The sequence below is a fragment of the Cheilinus undulatus genome, linkage group 6 (genome assembly GCF_018320785.1).
Source record: "Cheilinus undulatus linkage group 6, ASM1832078v1, whole genome shotgun sequence".
NCBI classification, from domain to species: Eukaryota; Metazoa; Chordata; class Actinopteri; order Labriformes; family Labridae; genus Cheilinus; species Cheilinus undulatus.
The window spans coordinates 38,168,627-38,186,603 of NC_054870.1; the positions used below are offsets into that span (position 1 = coordinate 38,168,627).

The following is a 17,977-nucleotide window of genomic DNA, read 5'->3' on the forward strand; positions in this document are numbered from 1 at the left end:
CTAAAGAATCCCCACTGCATACAAACTCTTACGAGCAGGATGGCAGAGTGCCATGCTCTCAGGATGCTTTTACTAAAACCACAGTTGTATACATTCTTTAGTCAAGGAAACCATGAATGGAGTCAAATATAGACAGACCTCCAGAAGAAAAGTATCAAGTGCTCACGCAACCTCACAGTGAAGAGATGACTCACTACTCAACACAACAACATGGCTAGGACAATAACAGAGTGGACTGTCTTTAAGTGGTCTCTTCAGAGTCAAGACGTGAACCCCACTGAACATAGAGAAAATGTTTTAAAAGTCAAAACTCACTGCATTTTAGGGAATCTAAATGGAAGATTAGGAGAAATTGGCAAAGTGTAGGCGTTAAATCTGGCAAAGGCAACCTCAGAAAAGAACAAAAGTTGTAATAAGTGCCGTGGGAATAAAATCTGAATTAAGTACTATGTAAATGAGAGCATTTCATAGTGCATTTTTAATAAACAGACTGTGAGTTCAAACAGGATTAAAAACAAGCTCCAGGAGTTAATTAATCTTTTTGAATAACTCATGTAGGCATGAACACAAGAGTCAGCAGACGTGCCTCACTCAGATTGTCTGGAAAGCTTGTTGAAATGTTTTGCCTCACCCAAAACACTCTTTATATGTATTATCTATTTCTTTCCTCCTCCAGAAAACAGGGTTTAAAAACAGTTTAACCAAAATGTAAATAATTATTGGTGTCTTTTTAAATGCTACTCACAGTAAACACTTTTACCCTTAATACATTCTCAGCCTGTGGCAAACACTGACATCAATGCTTATAAAGTCATTTAGGCAAATTGAGAATGGCACAACCTGTTCTATTGTCTATACAGTCTAAGCATATCAGTGGCTGACATAAATAAATGAGTGTTCTTGTGTGTAAGGCCTGGCGCCTTCTGTTGTGTGTGCTGCTTCTGCAGTTGTAGCATTAATGAATATTTAAAACCCTTGCGGTGCTTTTTTGTAGCTCTTACAACATACACTGAAGGCTTTCACATAACAGCATCTTCTCTGTGTGAGACTTCTCACAAACACAGCAGTATAGTTCAGGACTGTACAGCACACTGCAGAGTAATCTTGACGTACCAGAACTTTAACTTAACATTTTCATGGTCGTGCATCTTCCTTACCTATTCGCCCGAATGAAGTCATGACTCCCCCAGCTGATGCAAGAGTATTGGTGGCCTGAGGAAATAACAGCAATATGAAATATTTGTACAGCAAATCAATACAATATTGCAGCACTTCATCTTGATGAAAGCTAAAGTTTTAGAGGTTTGTGTTGAAAATGGGGAAAGAGTTTTCAGTTATTGGTAGAGTAATAATCTCAGTTTCTTTCTGAAGAGGGACCCATAAAAAGAATCATATGGTTAAAGCATATACAAGTGATTCCCTGAGTGGCCTGAAGGGGGCCCCCAAAGCAATGAAAAGGGGGGCAGCTGTCGCTTAGGGCATTTTTTCCACTCAGGGTGCCGAATGTTGAGAATGCTGGACTACAATGGCTTTATATTCAAATGAGCGCTCTTAGCACTTGCAAAACCAGCTTAGGACACAGGCCTTTCAGGCTGCCAAAACTTTCTTTATTTTTATGCTTTTTGATATCACATTTAAAAAATGGTATCAAAGCTACAAAATCATCCAGTGCTTGAAAACAAGAAATAGCCAATACTGGAGGCCTAGGACTTGTGATGTTATTGCCATAGCATCAAAGCAGATATTGTTTTTAGTAGTATTGTATCCAAGTTTAAAACCCTGGTATCTTGACAACCCTAGCAGGGTGCATTACAGTATGGGCTCATATCAATTTGATTGATATTGCATGTGATGTATATCATATAGGCTGTCCTCCTTTATTCATGACTTCTATTTACATTTCGTTAAAGTTTTTAAAACCATCTACAAGGCAGTCCTATTTGCTTAAATATGAGACACTGACTGCATTTACATGGACTTGAGTATCCCGGTTTCTGTCTGGTTTTTGAGTATCCCGGTTTCTCTTTGTGCATGTATATGTCTTCAGAAACCGGGATATTTTAGTATCCTGGATTTGAGAAACCCGGTTTTGCTACCTGGAGAACTCCAAAAGAAAACAGGATATTGTGTCATGTATGTGCAGTATCCCCTTTTTTTCCTGCAGATCCTTCATTGCCTGTAAGCACCGAGTATCCCAGTTCTGTCAGGGTTTTTTTGAGTATCCCAGTTACTGTTTGTGTGTGTATACATTACCAGAAACCAGGATATGCCGGCTTTTAGAAACCTGGTTTGGCTACATGGAGAAGGCCAATATAAAAAGTAGCCTCAACATCACAGATTCCCATGCAAATATATTGCAGTGATCAGCAACTGGGATACTAAGATTTCTCACGTATACAGAGAGATGAATAACCAGGTTTCTCTGTGTTAATGTAAACGCAGTATCCTAAATATGAACCAGGATATGACTAATAACCAGGGTACTCAAGGTCATGCAAAGACACTCACTGTTAGATTGCATGCTCTGCTTGAAGTCTGGGTTAAATATCAGCCCATCTTCTGGAAACCTAAAATCGTGATGCCCTGACTAACAATCCGCACATATAACTGATGAGCTGGAAGTTATCCAAGCATGAAATTTATCCATGCAAGAAATAATAATAATATTTTGGAAAACAATGAATGAGGTTTCAAAAGTGTGCAATTGAAATTCCTTTTTTCAATTCTAATACCACTGAGATCTTAGAGAAAGAGTTTTTGAACAATTCAGGGAATTCAAAAGCAAGCTCATTCTGTGACCATAACAAGAATTTCAAATAGACTGCCTCTTTAATTTTAAGCATCTGTGGGTTGGGATAAAACTCTGGCAGTCACTTCACTACTCAGCTACGTGAGGAGTTTGGAAAACATAATGATGGAAGACTCAAATACATACTTAAGATAAACTGAGCTCTGAAAAGGATTCCAGAAATCCAATCTTAGCAGCAAATATTGACATCTTTGTGTACTTACCATGTAAGACGCTGCTGCTTGGTGCAAAGGTGACATTTGTCTAAGGATGTCATCCTGAAGGAGCATGTTGTTCTGAATAGTTGGCAGCCTGGAGCTGAGACTGCCTTGTCCTGAGGCTGTGGCAGGAGGAATGGTCAGTGCAAGTCCCAGATTCTCTCTGAGGCCACCCCTGCTGTGGATGCTGTCTGAAGCCCTTGTGGAGAGAGAAGCCAAGAGCTCAGAGCTGTTCAGGGACCCCAGGGGCTCCTTAAAGGCTTGGTTGGCCATCTGAGTGATGCCTCTTGCTTCTCTTTTGGAGATAAGCTCTGGCCTTTTACCAGGTGACTCTACTTTGACACCACGAAGGCATGGAGGATAAACGGATGAGGAGATGGTGGGGTGAGGGGATGTGTTCCCTGGTCTCACTTGTGCTTCAAGGTTGGGGTGTAAACAGGAGACGGAGGAATCGAAAGGCTGAGGCAAAGGTCTGGTAGAAGGGGAAGGTGAGGTGGAGGCAGGCAGAGGAGAAGGGGGGCTGATGTGAAATGATGTGCCAAGCTGAGTCCGGTCAGCTCTGCTGGTGAGAGTTTCACTTGTTCCTAGTGTCCAAGTGCTCAGAGGGGAGGGGGAGAGAGGCAGCTGATGCTGGGCCCCAACAGCGAAAGACTGGCAGCTGCCCTCAGGCTGTGTTGACACATCCAGACTTAGTGGGTCTGAAAGTTCTCCAAACTGAGGTCCTGTTTGTGATGGGACCACCAGCCCAGCAGCCTCCTCCAACAAACCCAGCCCCACTGCCTCCCTTGCTGGCTCGGCAGTGTCAAATGAGGACTCGGGTGGCCCCCTGATACACAGTGGAGGGAGCTGAGGGTACACACAGTCCCTCATTAACCTGGTGCTGCCAATGTCACACTGGGAAACTTTAGGAGGGGGTCGGATTTTTGCAAATGGAGGGCATGTCTCCCATGGCTCCTCCTCCTGAAGCATATAACAAGAAGGCGAAGAGAAAGAGGAAGGGGGCCGTCTAGGGATGGTCAAGTGCGAAGGGGTTGAAGCAGCAGCAGAGGTGGGCAAGGGGTCTACGGGTTTATGGTCTGGAATTGGAGGTAGTTGTGCATTTGACTGCCGAGGCTGGTTAATCTGAGCAAGTGAACGAAAGAGGCGATGGTGGTGTCTTGTGCTTGGTGGTCCTACAGAACCACCGCAGGGATGAGGGCTGACAGGAGGCCGTGGTTTTATCTTTGTGGGCTTCTTCGGCTAGAGGATGGAGAAACAGACAGGGAGAGTCAGATTGTTGGAAGTAGGCTCTCAGGTTTTCTGGTCATTTTCAGCATTTCATTTTCTACATTTTAAAACCATAGTGGTCATTAGGAATGGGAGGTAATACAGACATGCCACATCCAGAGGGATTTAAAAACAGCCACAGTACTGCCGTAATTGCCATCACAAAGAGCCCATATCTATATTAAATGCCTTGAAAATGCGTGTCTGTTTGGCTACGTTTGCACTGCAGGCCTTGATGGTCATATCAGATTTTTATTCTCAGATCAGGGTTTTTTCGTTTGTCTGTTCACACAGCAGTCAAAGTCCAAAAGATTAGATATGTATTTGATTTAGAACCACATACGAAAGTTGCCTGAATATGATTTGAAAAGATCAGATTCAACATGACTTGTGCTGTTCACACTGTCAGAAAAAGATCAGATACAATATATCACAAATATATATCACATGAGCAAAAAAAAAATCAGATTCAGGTCACTTTTAACTGTAGTGCAAATGTAGCCTTCATGGCAGAAGCACCACTTTGTGTGAAAATGCTATAATATAACAACAATAACAGAACTCCTGTAAATAATGTAAGGTCAAAAATGAGCCAGAACTTAAAATGATTCTTGCATATATTCTCAAACGCAACGGCATGGCACACACTATGATGCTACAGCTAAACACCCCGGTCTTCTGTACTCAAACGTGCACCACTAGCTACACTGTGATCCACAGCAATGAGAGTTTCAAAACACTTCAATTCTTCTTTCTGGTGATTAATCAGTAATGAGAAATGATCTGAAGTTTACTGTGAATTACCATACACGCTGCATGCAGCAGCAGCAACAACATCAGGTGAAGTTCAAACCACTGGACTATTTCTTTTTAATGTTTAAACATACCTCTACTAGGGGTGCAACAGCACAGGTAGCCCACTGTCCGTACCTCTGTTTTTGGGCCACAGTTTCGTTATGTGTTTCGTGCATAAAGAGAACAACTTTATTTCTCCTGAAAGTAGCTCTTTATTTTGCTTGTCAGTAAAAACTGCATTTCACAGTAAACAAATTCCAGTGTCACTGGTGTACTGAATAATATAACACTTTTTTTTTCAAGTTAACAGTTATAAAACACAACACTTTCAAGTGGTAAACTGTCTCTTGTTCTTTGACTACTTGTATATACACTCTATACAGTATTATCAAATATGTATAAAAAATTAAAACATACAAAAATGTAAATAAAAAACACTGTCTAATGTTAAAGTGCCTCTTAGCCTTAACTATGTGTATACACTATAAAGCAGTATAAAATATGTATAAAAAATTAAAACATACAAAATGTAAACAAAAACACTTTCAAATGTTAAAGTGCATCTTAGCCTTGACTACTGGTATACACACTATACAGTAGTATAAAAAGAGAATTAACCAATTTCAAAAGAAAAAGGGCACTTTTATCCTTTACAAATTGAACATAAAAATACTTCACTACAGGCTATATTCAGGATGTACAGTGCAATATCAATTAGCCAGTATGCGAATCAGCTATTTATTCCTCTGCTATTGTGAGATTTTTTGTAAGAAGATAATCCTGTCAACACTCTCTGCAGCAAGGCGAGAGCTGTTTGCATTGACAATGTCTCACTTGCAATTCTCTCACTTGCAACAGAAGTTCCTGGGACACAGAGGTGATGCTGTGCGACTTTCGTGACATGGGGAAACTTGCTCTAATTTATCTTCCACCTCATGAAAGGATCAGCATCAGCATCAGTGGAGTCTGCTAACCTGTATGAAGTGACTTCATCCTCAACTATCTGGGTTAGGGGCCTGACCTGTTCCTGTGTTTTGAAAACCTCTCCAAATAGTTCTTCCATGGATGTCTTCTTCTTTGGAGGAGGGACGGTGGCTCTTGTCCCTCTGTGGATGGCCTTGTCTATGCTTGCCTCTGAAAGAACAATGGCAAATGTTTGAGATGTATAATAAAAGCCATAGATGTCTACTCAGCTTCTGTGAACTCAATTTAAATTATCAAAATGGAGATAAGCGCTACTGCTGTTTCTTGTTTTATCCTTTTGACATAAATTACATGTACAAGTATGTCATGTAAATAATTCATATGCAGTTTTTGATAATAAAAATAATAATTAAATATGCAACCATACAATCACACAAAACAAGATAATCAAATAATACCTGCGGTTCATGCTCCAGGATTTCTGTGGCAAGATCCCTGTAGAGTCTGACAAAGGAGGGTTCATTGAGGAAAGGCAGGGATTTAAACCTGGGGTCCCAGGCTGTGGTGTTTTGGGGGTACTTCTGAAGATCAGGGTCTGTGTACCTTTGTTCCAGGTACAGTGCAATGGCTGCTTTGGCCTCTTTGACTGCTGCTTCATCTCCTGGTGCCATGGATTTGAAAATCATTTCTTTCAGAGGGAGGATCATTGATGTGGTGGGGGTTGTTTTACTGCTCATGAGAGTTGTCACAGTTTTCCATGGTTTGAGTACTTCAATGAGTTCTGCCATTTTTTGTTCATCGTCAGTCAACATTGCCATGTCCTTGCTGATGTGACTCATCAGGTTTTTGTCCATTGTTTATGCGGAGTAGATGGCAGGCTTCTGTTCTACATACCATGCTAACACGTTTTGTCAATATTTTACAGAGTACCGTTGCATCCCTAAACTCTACCCCTTTTAGATAAAGTTAAAGGCACTTGTTAGTTGTTTTGGGTGCTAAAGCAGTCTGTAACCTTTTACAAACTTTGCCCATCGCTAAACAGAGCAAACTATTGAATCACAACAACAAAAATAAATAATATTTACGGCCGATCTTAATCAGTTTAAAGCACACAAAACATTTCTTAACATTCCTACATCCTGTCTGATAATGGTTTTGGATTATTATTTCTTCTATTACCTCTAAACAACAGAGGAAACAGAGAGAGAGTGTGTGCTTTTATGCAGAGAGAGAAAACAGACAAAGCTTTTGGTCTCATGTCCTGATGTTACTCAGTTTACCTGCATGAAAACAATGTTACAACTTTATATATCCTTCTGTGATAAACATCTGTTTTTTACACACAAAGCATTTTGTAAAAGGATTGAATGAAACGTCTGCAGGGTGCGCTCTGTGCTTGCGCGTACATGTCAGCAAGTGCTTGGTCCATCTGCTTCTTCTATTGTGTAGCTTTTAAACACCTGGCAGTAAAACTGTACACTGGGGGAAAATTTTGGAAAGGTTTCACGGTGATTTAAACATGGATACTGCCCAATCCTAGTGGTCATCTTATTGCTTGATCTAAGGTACTTGTGTTTTACATAGCATGTATTCCCTTTAAAAATAACATGAAAATTAAGTGTGTAGGCCTCCAACCTTCTTGCTGAGGTTCATGTCCTCCATCTTTGCCTTGAGTTGCTTCATTTTGTTCATGGTGATGGAGTTCTCAAGGATGTGCTGAGCAGCTGCTGAAGCTGCTCCGTCCTCCTCTTCTTCTGTGCACATATTGTACACAGAGCCACCACTAGAAGATAAAAGAGGCAGTAATAGTCTTCCTTCCAGTGGTCTTACAAAGCTGTCTGCTTATTTGCAACCTCCTCAGTACAGTGGCCCTGCTCGCTTTGAAATACTTACTGCTACAATAGACATGAAATAAGCTTTACAGCTATCCATAACAACTGAATAAACAATGACCACACTGGGTGAATGATTATATAATAATACTATACTAAGGTAATGAAATACTGGCCCATTTCTTTTATGATAAAGAATTAGGGCACACAGTAAAACATCATTCTTACGATTTCACTTAACAAAAAAATGTTGATATAATGTCAGTTTCCAAACCTCAGAGATTCAGAGAGTGGGGTCAAGGTGCCATCTCCCCTGTCAACAACTCGGAAGAAGTTCAGCTGGTCCCCCTCGCGATAGACCACAAATGTAACCTGTTTGCTGGACAAGTTTTTCTCTGAGCTCTCCTTCTTTGTACTCTCCATCAGGTCAGCAACCTCTTTGATGGGATCCTCCAAAGTTACTGTCAAAGGAAGAAGATGTGTGGTTAAAATCTGAGAATGCCGTATCAATCAATCAATCTTTATTTATATAGCACTTTTCATACAATGCAATGTAGCACAAAGTGCTTTACACACAACATAAAAATAAAAGGATGTGCGCACTGAGGAAACGCTATCGTAAAGTTCCAAATGAGGAAACACTGGAGGTTAGGTGAAAATCTTAAAACAAAGTGATGGTAAATGAAATAAAAACAGAATAAGACATTACAATAAGAATAAGAACAATAAAATATAGATCAATAAAACTGTATAAAGGATAAACAACTAAAAGGCAGTCCTAAAAGTTAAAGTATGACATAAAACCTAAAAGAGACAACATTAAAATGATAAACTAAAATTTTACTTAAAAGCTAGGCTTAAAAGGTAGGTCTTGAGGTTGCTTTTAAAAACAATAACATTAGGTGCAGCCTTCAGGTGTTCAGGTAGGCTGTTCCACAGACGGAGGCCGTAGTAATAAAAAGATGCCTCACCATAAGTTTAAGTTTTGGGTACTGTTAATAGAGAACTTTCTTAAGACCTGAGGGCTCTACTGAGCTCGCAGGGTATAAGCAAATCTGATAAATAAGAAGGAGCCAGACCATTAAGACCTTTAAAAACCAATAAAAGAATCTTAAAATCTATTCTAAAAGAGACGGGTAGCCAATGCAGAGACCTCAAAATTGGTGTAATGGGATCTCTCTCTTTCTGGTCCTTGTCAGCATTCTTGCAGCTGAGTTCTGGAGGAGCTGAAGATATGAGATTTTCTTTTTGTGGAGACCAGAAAGGAGAGCATTACAGTAATCAATTCTACAGGTAATAAAAGCATGGATTAATGTCTCTGCATTGGCTTGAGAGAGAAACTGTCGCACTCTGGCTATATTCTTTAAATGATAAATGCTTTCTTGGTGATATCGCAAATATATGGTTCAAAACTAAGATCTGAGTCAAATAAAACACCTAAATTCTTAGCCTGCTGACACAGATTAAAAGATAGTGCTTTGAGTTTGCTGGCCAGTTTCTCTCTCTTATCCCCTGCACCAATGACTAAAACCTGAGTTTTGTCCTGGTTGAGCTGTAAGAGTTCTCTGCCATCCATGATTTAATATCTAAAATACTGTTAAAAAGGGCATTAAGTGGCCCTGTGTCATCAGGAGACACAGCAACATAAAGCTAAGTGTCGTCAGCATAGCTGTGTAAATTGATGCCGTGCCTCCTGATGACATTTCCTAGAGGTAACATATAAAGGTTAAAAAGAGTAGGGCCTAAAATTGAACCTGGGGGAACACCACACTTCAGGTTATAAAATTTGGATGAGCAATCCCCAAGATTCACATAAAACTTTCTGTCAGTAAGATAAGATTTAAACCAGTTAAAAACAGTGCCAGAGATGCCAATAAAATTACGGAGTCTGTTTAAAAGAATGTCATGGTCGGCTGTATCAAATGCTGCACTGAGGTCCAACAGAACTAACACAGATGGTATTTCATTATCCATGTTGGACCTGAGGTCATTAACAATTTTAACTAAAGCTGTCTCTGTACTGTGTTTTTTTCTAAAACCAGATTGATAAATTTCATAATTATTTCTGTAATTGATAAAATCATTTAACTGGTTTAAAACAATCTTTTCTAAAATTTTACTTAAAAAACGCAAATTGGACACAGGTCTAAAATTACCAGCTACTGCTGGATCCAGATTGCTTTTCTTCAGAAGGGGTTTAATAACAGAAGTTTTAAAAGCAGAAGGGAATACACTTGTCTAAAGAGAATAGTTTAAAATGGTAAGAATGTCATGTTTAAAAAAAGTCAAGAGTTTACTGTTAAAATTGTTCACAATAAGACTACAAGAGGATGGTAAAACATTTGGAGGGATATCAGTTACAATGTCAATAAAATCTGCAGCTGCTTCAGCAGTAAGATAGCGCTTCCTGACAGTATGCACTGGTATTTCCTGCTGCTTAAAATCATTCACATTAAAAAAGACATAAAAATGGTCAGACAAGCCAACGTCCACAACAGAGGTCACAGATGCTGACCGGCCATAAGTAATAACTAGTTCTAAAATGTGACCTCTGTTGTGGGTGGGCTGTGCTACGTGTTGATTAAAATTCATACAGTTAAGAAGGTTTAAAAATTCTGAGCTAAAAGAGTCTGTTTGGTTGTCTACATGAAGATTAAAATCACCTAAAATAACAACTCTATCATATTTGTAGGATAAAAGAGAGCAGTTCTGAAACTTCTGTCATAAAGGAGGCGCAACGTTTAGGTGTTCTGTAGATGGTTAAACATAGAATAGGAGGACTGCTAAAAACAAAGGAATAATGCTCAGAAGATGTGTATTCATTAAATAAAATTTCTTTAAAACCATATCGTGCTAAAAGAATTGTGGCTGTCCCCCCACCTCTTTTTCCTTGTCTAAAAGAATAAGAAAAATTGTAATTAGGGGGAGAGGCTTCAATAAGGGTTACAGGTGCATCAATGCTGAGCCAGGTTTCAGTTAAAAACATAAAATCAATATTATAATCTAAAATCAAGTTGTTAATAAGAAAGGACTTGTTTAAAAGAGATCTAACATTTAAAAGTGCCGGTGTTTGTGACGGTTGGGAAGAAGGAGCCAGGGGTTTACATGAGAGTATGGGTCTAAGATTATGCAGATTTGCGCCTGAGGAGGGTTTTAAATGGTGGTAGTTGGTGTGCTCTCTAGGGGTAATAATGACCGAAATAGGTGATTGTTTCGGAGAGTCAGAGGGTCCAAGTCCAGCAGTCTGTATGTTATTACTAAAAGAGGAACTAAAATGATGGGGACTAGGACTGGGGGGACATCAATCTCTGACAGACCGGTCAGCGGGTGTGGGTGTAGTGAGAGGGGGCTGACGAGCGGGCATGTTGGATGCCGTAAACCAGTATATTTTCAATCAGGTTATCTGGTTAGGTATTTCATAATATTACAGGTTTATAGTTATCATGTAAATTAATAGAGTGGTGCAGGAATGAGTCCTAAAACACGAAAGTGAGTTAGCATTTTAGCACTTCCTGTTCCCTTGTCTGCAAGTCTATGGGATTTTTGACTGGGTTTTCGGTTAAATGCCTGAAATAAGGTCTGTGGTGAACACAAGCTCAAGACATTTTAACGTTTCATCCCACGACATAAAATACATCTGAAAAGTGCCTGCCTTTGAATAGCATATATTTTCATGCTTAATAAAGACGGTTGCTAGAGGACAGCTAACTAGGACTACAGCATTTGTCCGGACCATACAAGTCATCAGCCCAATTGCAGCAGCTGAGCCTGCTGCTCACTCGTATCCTCAGGTGATGACATTAAATTCAGTCCATTGTGTTGTAGTTCAATAAAGCATGACATTAGCTTTTTATTTTTGTCAGTTATATGTATGAACCATATGTGATTGTTACATCATTAATCTATAAGATTATCTTTATGAACAAACATGTAAGTTTCATAAACTTTTAATGGACACAGATCTTGTTTCAGCAATGATCCAAAAACAACCCATTGAAAAATCTCAATTTTTTGGCTCAGCACCAAGGGAACCCATGCCACACTAAATTTCAGGTTTTGCCTACAAAATACATCATGATAGCACAACTATTGTTCTTTTGTCTTTTCTTACCTCTTCTGGTGTTAATTGGGCCTGCCCTCATAGCCAAGATCAGTTTCAAAGTGCAGCCCTCTGCAATGCTGCAAACACAAACACAGCGATGATCAACACAGCAGAATAAGTCAACATTATTACAACCCGCTCCCCAGTGAGCAGAAGTCTAAAGGGAGAAAAGGAAATAACAAGAGTCAACATGTTTGCATTAACGCTAAAAGCTTTACTTTGGAGGATCTGGTCTAAAGTAAGCAGCCTTCTGATGGTCAGGATGATTTCCAGATGAACCAAAGTGCACTGCTGGGGATTCCATTTGATCATTTGTTTCATATGAACAGATGTTTTATTGCCTGCCCTTCCTCTCTGCTTCTACAACTTCAAAAGCGTGCTGCAGTATGATAGGCGGGCAAGATCTCGCCAGAGGCTGTTCAAGTGGAAAATTAAGTGACAAGCATTCATAACAATACCACCATCTGCAGCCAGCAAAGCACTGGAGGCTGAGGTCTGCATCTCATAAACTGACAAGAGAGTGCAGGAGCGAGCTCTCTTAATGTGACCAATATGTCTCCTTTCATAAATAGAGCTTGATGCAGGCTGCAAAATGAGAAGCACGTTACACTGCTTGTTTTGTTGAAGCCTACCATTTGATATAGAGAAGTTTGCAGCCTTTTTGTTGCTAGGCAACCATCAAATCACCTGTCCTTAGTCTAACGTTGCTTTTCTGTGAAGTTTAATAAAAGGTCTTTAAAATTTTAACTGAATTTTGATGGAAAATGTAACTTTTTAACTCTGATTAATATTTCTAAACTCAAGGTGTTCAGTGCACTCCTCAGGAAAAAAGTAAGATGTTGAAGACATTGAGAAGATGGCATGCTCAGAGAGTTGATCCACAATAAAAGCCCACAAAGCATCAGTGTCTGATCACAGCCTATGTTGTCTTGCATTGTATCTTTCAGGCTTGTAAAAATTTTCAAGAAAAGGACATGGTCAGCACAACAGCATAAAGTGTATAGATAACAAATCCCACACAGGCTGATTTTTGAAGAGGAAATAGCTTTAACTAGGTTTGTTTGATTGATTTGCCTCTTTTTATGTGCTCCTAAAAGGAATAAAAGGACAATGAAAAATACATGTACCCATAGTCATGTAGACAATGTTCATCATCCAGCTCCAGATTGTTCCAGATGAGGTGTTGCTGGGCAACAGGGATACCTTTAAAGACAGTGGGGGAGAGGGTAGGACAGAAAAATGACCAAAGTTGAAAAAAACCTGTTCATATTTCATGGACTAAGTTCATTAATATGACAGACAAGCAAAAGGGAAGTTTAGAGCACAAATATCCATAAAGCACCAAACATGATCCTTGCCTGCCCCCTAAAGACCCAAGTCTGTAATTGCTGAAAAGAACAAACAAATAAAAAACAAGCACTGACAGCTTATAGAGTTTAGCTTTAAAAATATGTAGCTAAAGTGTTTACACACCTTAAGCTCTTGACGCTTAAAACCATAGTGCCAAATACATGAGTTCGGTACGTCTATTATTGCTCTCTATAGTATTGCATATAAATGCAAATGGATCAAGATAACAGAATACTGGTTGAGCGATGACACCCTTTGTGAATCAAAAGGCTCGCTATAGCTTTTCCTTGATATGAGAGGGAGTGTATGCATATTCAGGCAGCTCTCTAAGCCCACATAAAGCAGTTTTGTGACCCAGTGCTTGGAGGGTAGCCAGCATTAGTGAGAGAGCAGTGTTTTTTTTCACAGCATAGTGGTATTACGCTTTCACAAAAAACACACAGGCTCACTGACATACCTCCTCAAACTCTAAGCAAAGAGAGTCCTTTTTGACTAAAATTGAAGTCAGCACATAATAAAGTAGGTATTCTAGGTCATCTTGATCTACAAAGAGCAGAGGACTGACAAGGACAAAATGAAAGCTACCTTACCTGACTGAATAAGGAACCACATCAGACAGAGGGAGCTGTATCACCTACCTCACCTGACAGAATGAGTTACCTTAAACAGGATGAGCAACCTCACCCTCAAGATTAAGGATGCCCTGTCGTCCCAGGGGAGATGCAAAATGTGCTTTGGATGCACAGAAATCTCTCCTGGGATAAGAAAGACTTTTATATGTATGTTTTAAGCTATGGGATTATGAATCTGTAAAAACACTACTCTTAGAAAATTAATGGCAGATCTTAACTGTTGTTATGTGTTGATAGGTGCTCTGTCATACTGAGATCATCATCATTCTTTTGCATAGAAAAATACCTAAAACACAGGTACATTCAAATGGTATTTGCAAAATTAAAGAAAAAAAGATGATGATAGATGATAGATTTATCGAATGGCCATTTCCATTCCTAGTAACAGTTATAATGATCATTGGGCTGGTACCCCAACATGTCTGACACAATGTTTGACAATATGCTTGTCTTCCTTGATTTTTTTAGTTTTAGCAATGCATCAGTTAGGTGATGCTTTTGCAGCAGTTAAGTGACACCTTTGCAGCAGTAAGTGATGCCTTTGCAGCAGTTAGGTGATGCCTTTGCATATCACCCATGATAAAGTAAGCTACCTCAGCTGGCAGAAAAAGCAACTTCTCCTGACACAATGAACTACCAAAGAGCTATCTCAACTAGGGATGCACAGACCCATCAGTTTAACACCATACTGGCCTATACTGGTGCTGAATACAAACATTGACCCTCAGCCAAATAATGTGGAATGAACAGATATCAGTTATCAGTGTTTATCTGTTGTGCCCAATCAATTTCATGTTGGCATCCAGTATATCTAGCTGCTGAATAGGGTAGAGTATCATATGAGCTTTTTCTGATACTGGTGCTAAATAAATATTTTTTATACAGTGCTGGTGCCTTAACGGTACCTAAATCAATACTTCTGAGCGAAAAAAAAGTGAGCAGGGGAATAAAAGTTGTCTGGGTATCTTAAATGATTTGCAGAACTACTATATCTTTATAAGATGTCAGTTGGACATGGGATAAGAAAAGAAAACCAGTGTAACTTAACATATAAATCACACAAATTCCACAACGTTTATCTTTTCTTTCATTTGGGTGGAAGAGGGTCACTTTAGGGTGGTGGGTAACTTCACACACCAGATGGCTTTGTTTGACACATCCATCTGGAAAACCTTAGATATTGGGAAAGGGTGTTTTGTCGTTTTTGAAAAGAAAACAACTCAATGCTGTTCTTTGTTCTTCTTTTAACGAAGAAATGCCGTCAAGTTCTGATAAAACTGACATTTTAGCAGCATCCACGCTAAGCTCTTAACTGCACCAGCCTCTTGTTGCTGCTTGCTTGCGTCATTACTCCGTCGCGCCTGAAAGTAGTGCCCCTCGTCGCTGATCGGTCCTGTCACTTTCTAACTGGGCCCAAATGGTTCAGACGGGAGCTTTGCAAGATGGATTCGCCAGTGAGAAACATGGAAACAGGCATATCCATCTGCTTTGCAAGGTTAGGCAGTGGGGTATTGAAATGAAATATCAATATCTGTATTGTAATTCAGTCTGGTAGGTATCAGATGTATTGGTACTGGTACCAGATTTCGATACTCATCCCTACTGCTGGATCAAACATAGGATTTTTTGATATTGATTTAAATGCTTTGATGTTGATTCAGTAAGAACTAGAAATACACCAATGACCTGTTGACAATTTTTAATAATTATTTTTGTGAACATATGTGGTAAGGCACCTCAAATTTTTTAGCAATAAAACATCTGAAAATAAAAATCTGCCAAATGATAACTTATTTGTGCATAAGGAGTACAAGAGTAAAAAACATGACAGTTCTGCATAATCACTGAAAAAGTAAAGTGCATGTAAACTTTAATAATATTTCTTTCTTCTTGGAAGCTGTGATAAACCTCACATAACATGGTTATGGTTGTTTGTTTTTTGGTCGAGTGCGGCCTCCATCTATACAACACGAATCACATGCACAGTGACCCCCACTGGCCAGGAAGTGAATCAATTCAGAGGATTTGCTGAATTGATATTGAATTGAGAGGGGAAATATTGCGATGCATCGATTAATCGATATTTTTACCCACCCCTACTCACAACTGATGCATCTCTATTCACAACCAAAAGAATGAACTACCTTTGAGGACATGAGCAAGCTTAGCCACCAACAAAAGCTACCCAAGGCATCAGAATGGACTGCCTTGCCTCACAAAATGAGCAACCTGAACCCACACAGAGCTTCATACCTGACAAAATGAGTTACCTCCTATATTTATCAAGATACCTTGATAAAATAAGCCACCTCACTCAATTGGGGGGGGGGGGGAGATCTTAAGTACTGCATTAAAAGGTTGCTGCATTTCATACAGTCAGGTAACAACAGGACCTTTCCTTCTTTGGATGTTTTTTAATATGATTCACTGACATTTATTAAACACCCACTGTTGAAGCATAAATCACAGCCTGTTTTGCTTTAATTTGAATCTTTTTTAATTAGTACAAACCACAATGGATTGAAAATTGAAGGTGGTACTGCATCCCAAAATTTTAACTTCAAATTAAAACCAATGAGTCTAATTAGCACAAGTCGAGATGTAGGTTATAGGATAAATACTGTACATCTGACTGCAGTAACCATGGCTGAGTATTATAGTTTTATCAATGGTATCCTTTCTTTTCAACTTAACTAAGTCTGGTACTGTAAAATCCAGAGAATAAGACACCCTTAAAACCTTATGGAATATAAAAAGTTGGCTGCGTCCTGTATACCAATGCGGCCGTAAATGTATGCAGCTGCCACTGTCACACACTACACAAGAACTGATGTGATTGACACCATTCATTCTGTATTGCAAGGTGACACATTACTATTCACAAACCAGAACATCAGGGGCCGGTGCCACTTTTTAACTGCTTTTCTACCCCATTAGATCATAATCTTGAATTTAAAATAAAAGGGGTAAACCATTAAATAAATAAAGCTTTTGGAGTGCTGGTTTGACTGAAAATACTCCTCAGTTAAGAATGACAAATGACAGGTGGAGGGAAGTGAGCTGCGAGTCTGTCTGACAACAGTCACTGCAGACTGAACTCAACCACTGTACTATTGCTACAAGATGCACAAACTCTACATGGCAAAAACAGATACTACTAAAAGGCCAACACATTTACAAGTTGTGGCTGAAAGAAATTAGAATCCTCATGCAGATGGACAATTAAAACCTTCTTCCCCTTTGGGAGACTCCAAAAACAGCTTATATGCTGGGGTATTTATATTTTCGAATTTACCATAATCATATCTGATCTACATTAACAGCACAAACAAAAATATTAAGGAATATACAATTTTGCCAACGCGTAAAATACATGGATACTACGTATGTATGGCAGACTACACATGAGGCTTTTTTACCTTCCAGCCTTTGGATCTTCGCCTTGACTGAAATGACGGCCTCAAAGGGCAGCACGCGCAGCTCAAAACAGGTCCCTGTCAGGGTCTCTATGAAGAGCTCCATAGTGTCATAGAATGGGAGCTTATATTGAAAAGCTCCCACACTGTCATCGTTGAAGAAGGGTGGCTCCTTCCTGTCTGTCATGTTGGCAGCTCAGAAGAGAGACTTTGTGGGAAGATGGTTAAACCGGTGGGCCAGCCCAAGATGAGGGAGAGAGGGACTGCTTACTGGCTTCAGGACCGTCGCACATTATGCAGGATCACCACGTAAGCTGCAAACAGATACAGAAGCACTATAATTTCCACAATGTTGTGCAAGGGTTCATTAGTTACACCACATCATGACCCTCCAATTCAAAATTCTGAATGTCCTTCAACAAATTTTCGATAGCTCATGCACTAAATTTTTACATTTGAAAGTAGACTTTGCATTCTCAGAGCACTTGTGACTTTTTCATGCTCATATACGAACTACTGGGATGACCATTTAAGAGATCCAAGGTCTGTGCATGAATGTTTCAAGACTTCTGCACAGAGGAAAAATATTTCTATGGGTCAGAATGTAAAAAATATACTGAGGAGGGATGCAAAATTCATAAAGAACAAATTGTT

The 17,977-nt window shown here is 39.5% G+C and overlaps 2 protein-coding genes across 2 annotated transcripts in view; both read right to left on the reverse strand.

Annotated features, from left to right (window-relative positions):
* The window catches only part of zfand4 (zinc finger, AN1-type domain 4), a 31,092-nt gene that overhangs the window by 11,257 nt on the left and 1,858 nt on the right, over positions 1 to 17,977 (reverse strand). Inside the window, exons 2-8 of the mRNA XM_041789803.1 lie at positions 17,327 to 17,637; positions 13,053 to 13,128; positions 11,935 to 12,002; positions 8,098 to 8,284; positions 7,627 to 7,774; positions 3,013 to 4,245; positions 1,158 to 1,212 (exon numbers count right to left, since the gene is read on the reverse strand). Of these exons, the coding sequence (XP_041645737.1) occupies positions 1,158 to 1,212; positions 3,013 to 4,245; positions 7,627 to 7,774; positions 8,098 to 8,284; positions 11,935 to 12,002; positions 13,053 to 13,128; positions 17,327 to 17,510 (1,951 nt within the window). The 5' untranslated portion in view covers positions 17,511 to 17,637. The remainder of the gene's footprint in view (positions 1 to 1,157; positions 1,213 to 3,012; positions 4,246 to 7,626; positions 7,775 to 8,097; positions 8,285 to 11,934; positions 12,003 to 13,052; positions 13,129 to 17,326; positions 17,638 to 17,977) is intronic.
* LOC121511205 (E3 SUMO-protein ligase ZBED1-like) lies at positions 5,465 to 7,619 on the reverse strand. Its single transcript, XM_041789805.1, has 2 exons — positions 6,450 to 7,619; positions 5,465 to 6,201 (listed from the first exon to the last, which is right to left on the reverse strand). Exons 1-2 carry the CDS (start codon positions 6,843 to 6,845, stop codon positions 6,190 to 6,192), a joined length of 408 nt encoding a protein of 135 aa, XP_041645739.1. The 5' UTR covers positions 6,846 to 7,619; the 3' UTR covers positions 5,465 to 6,189.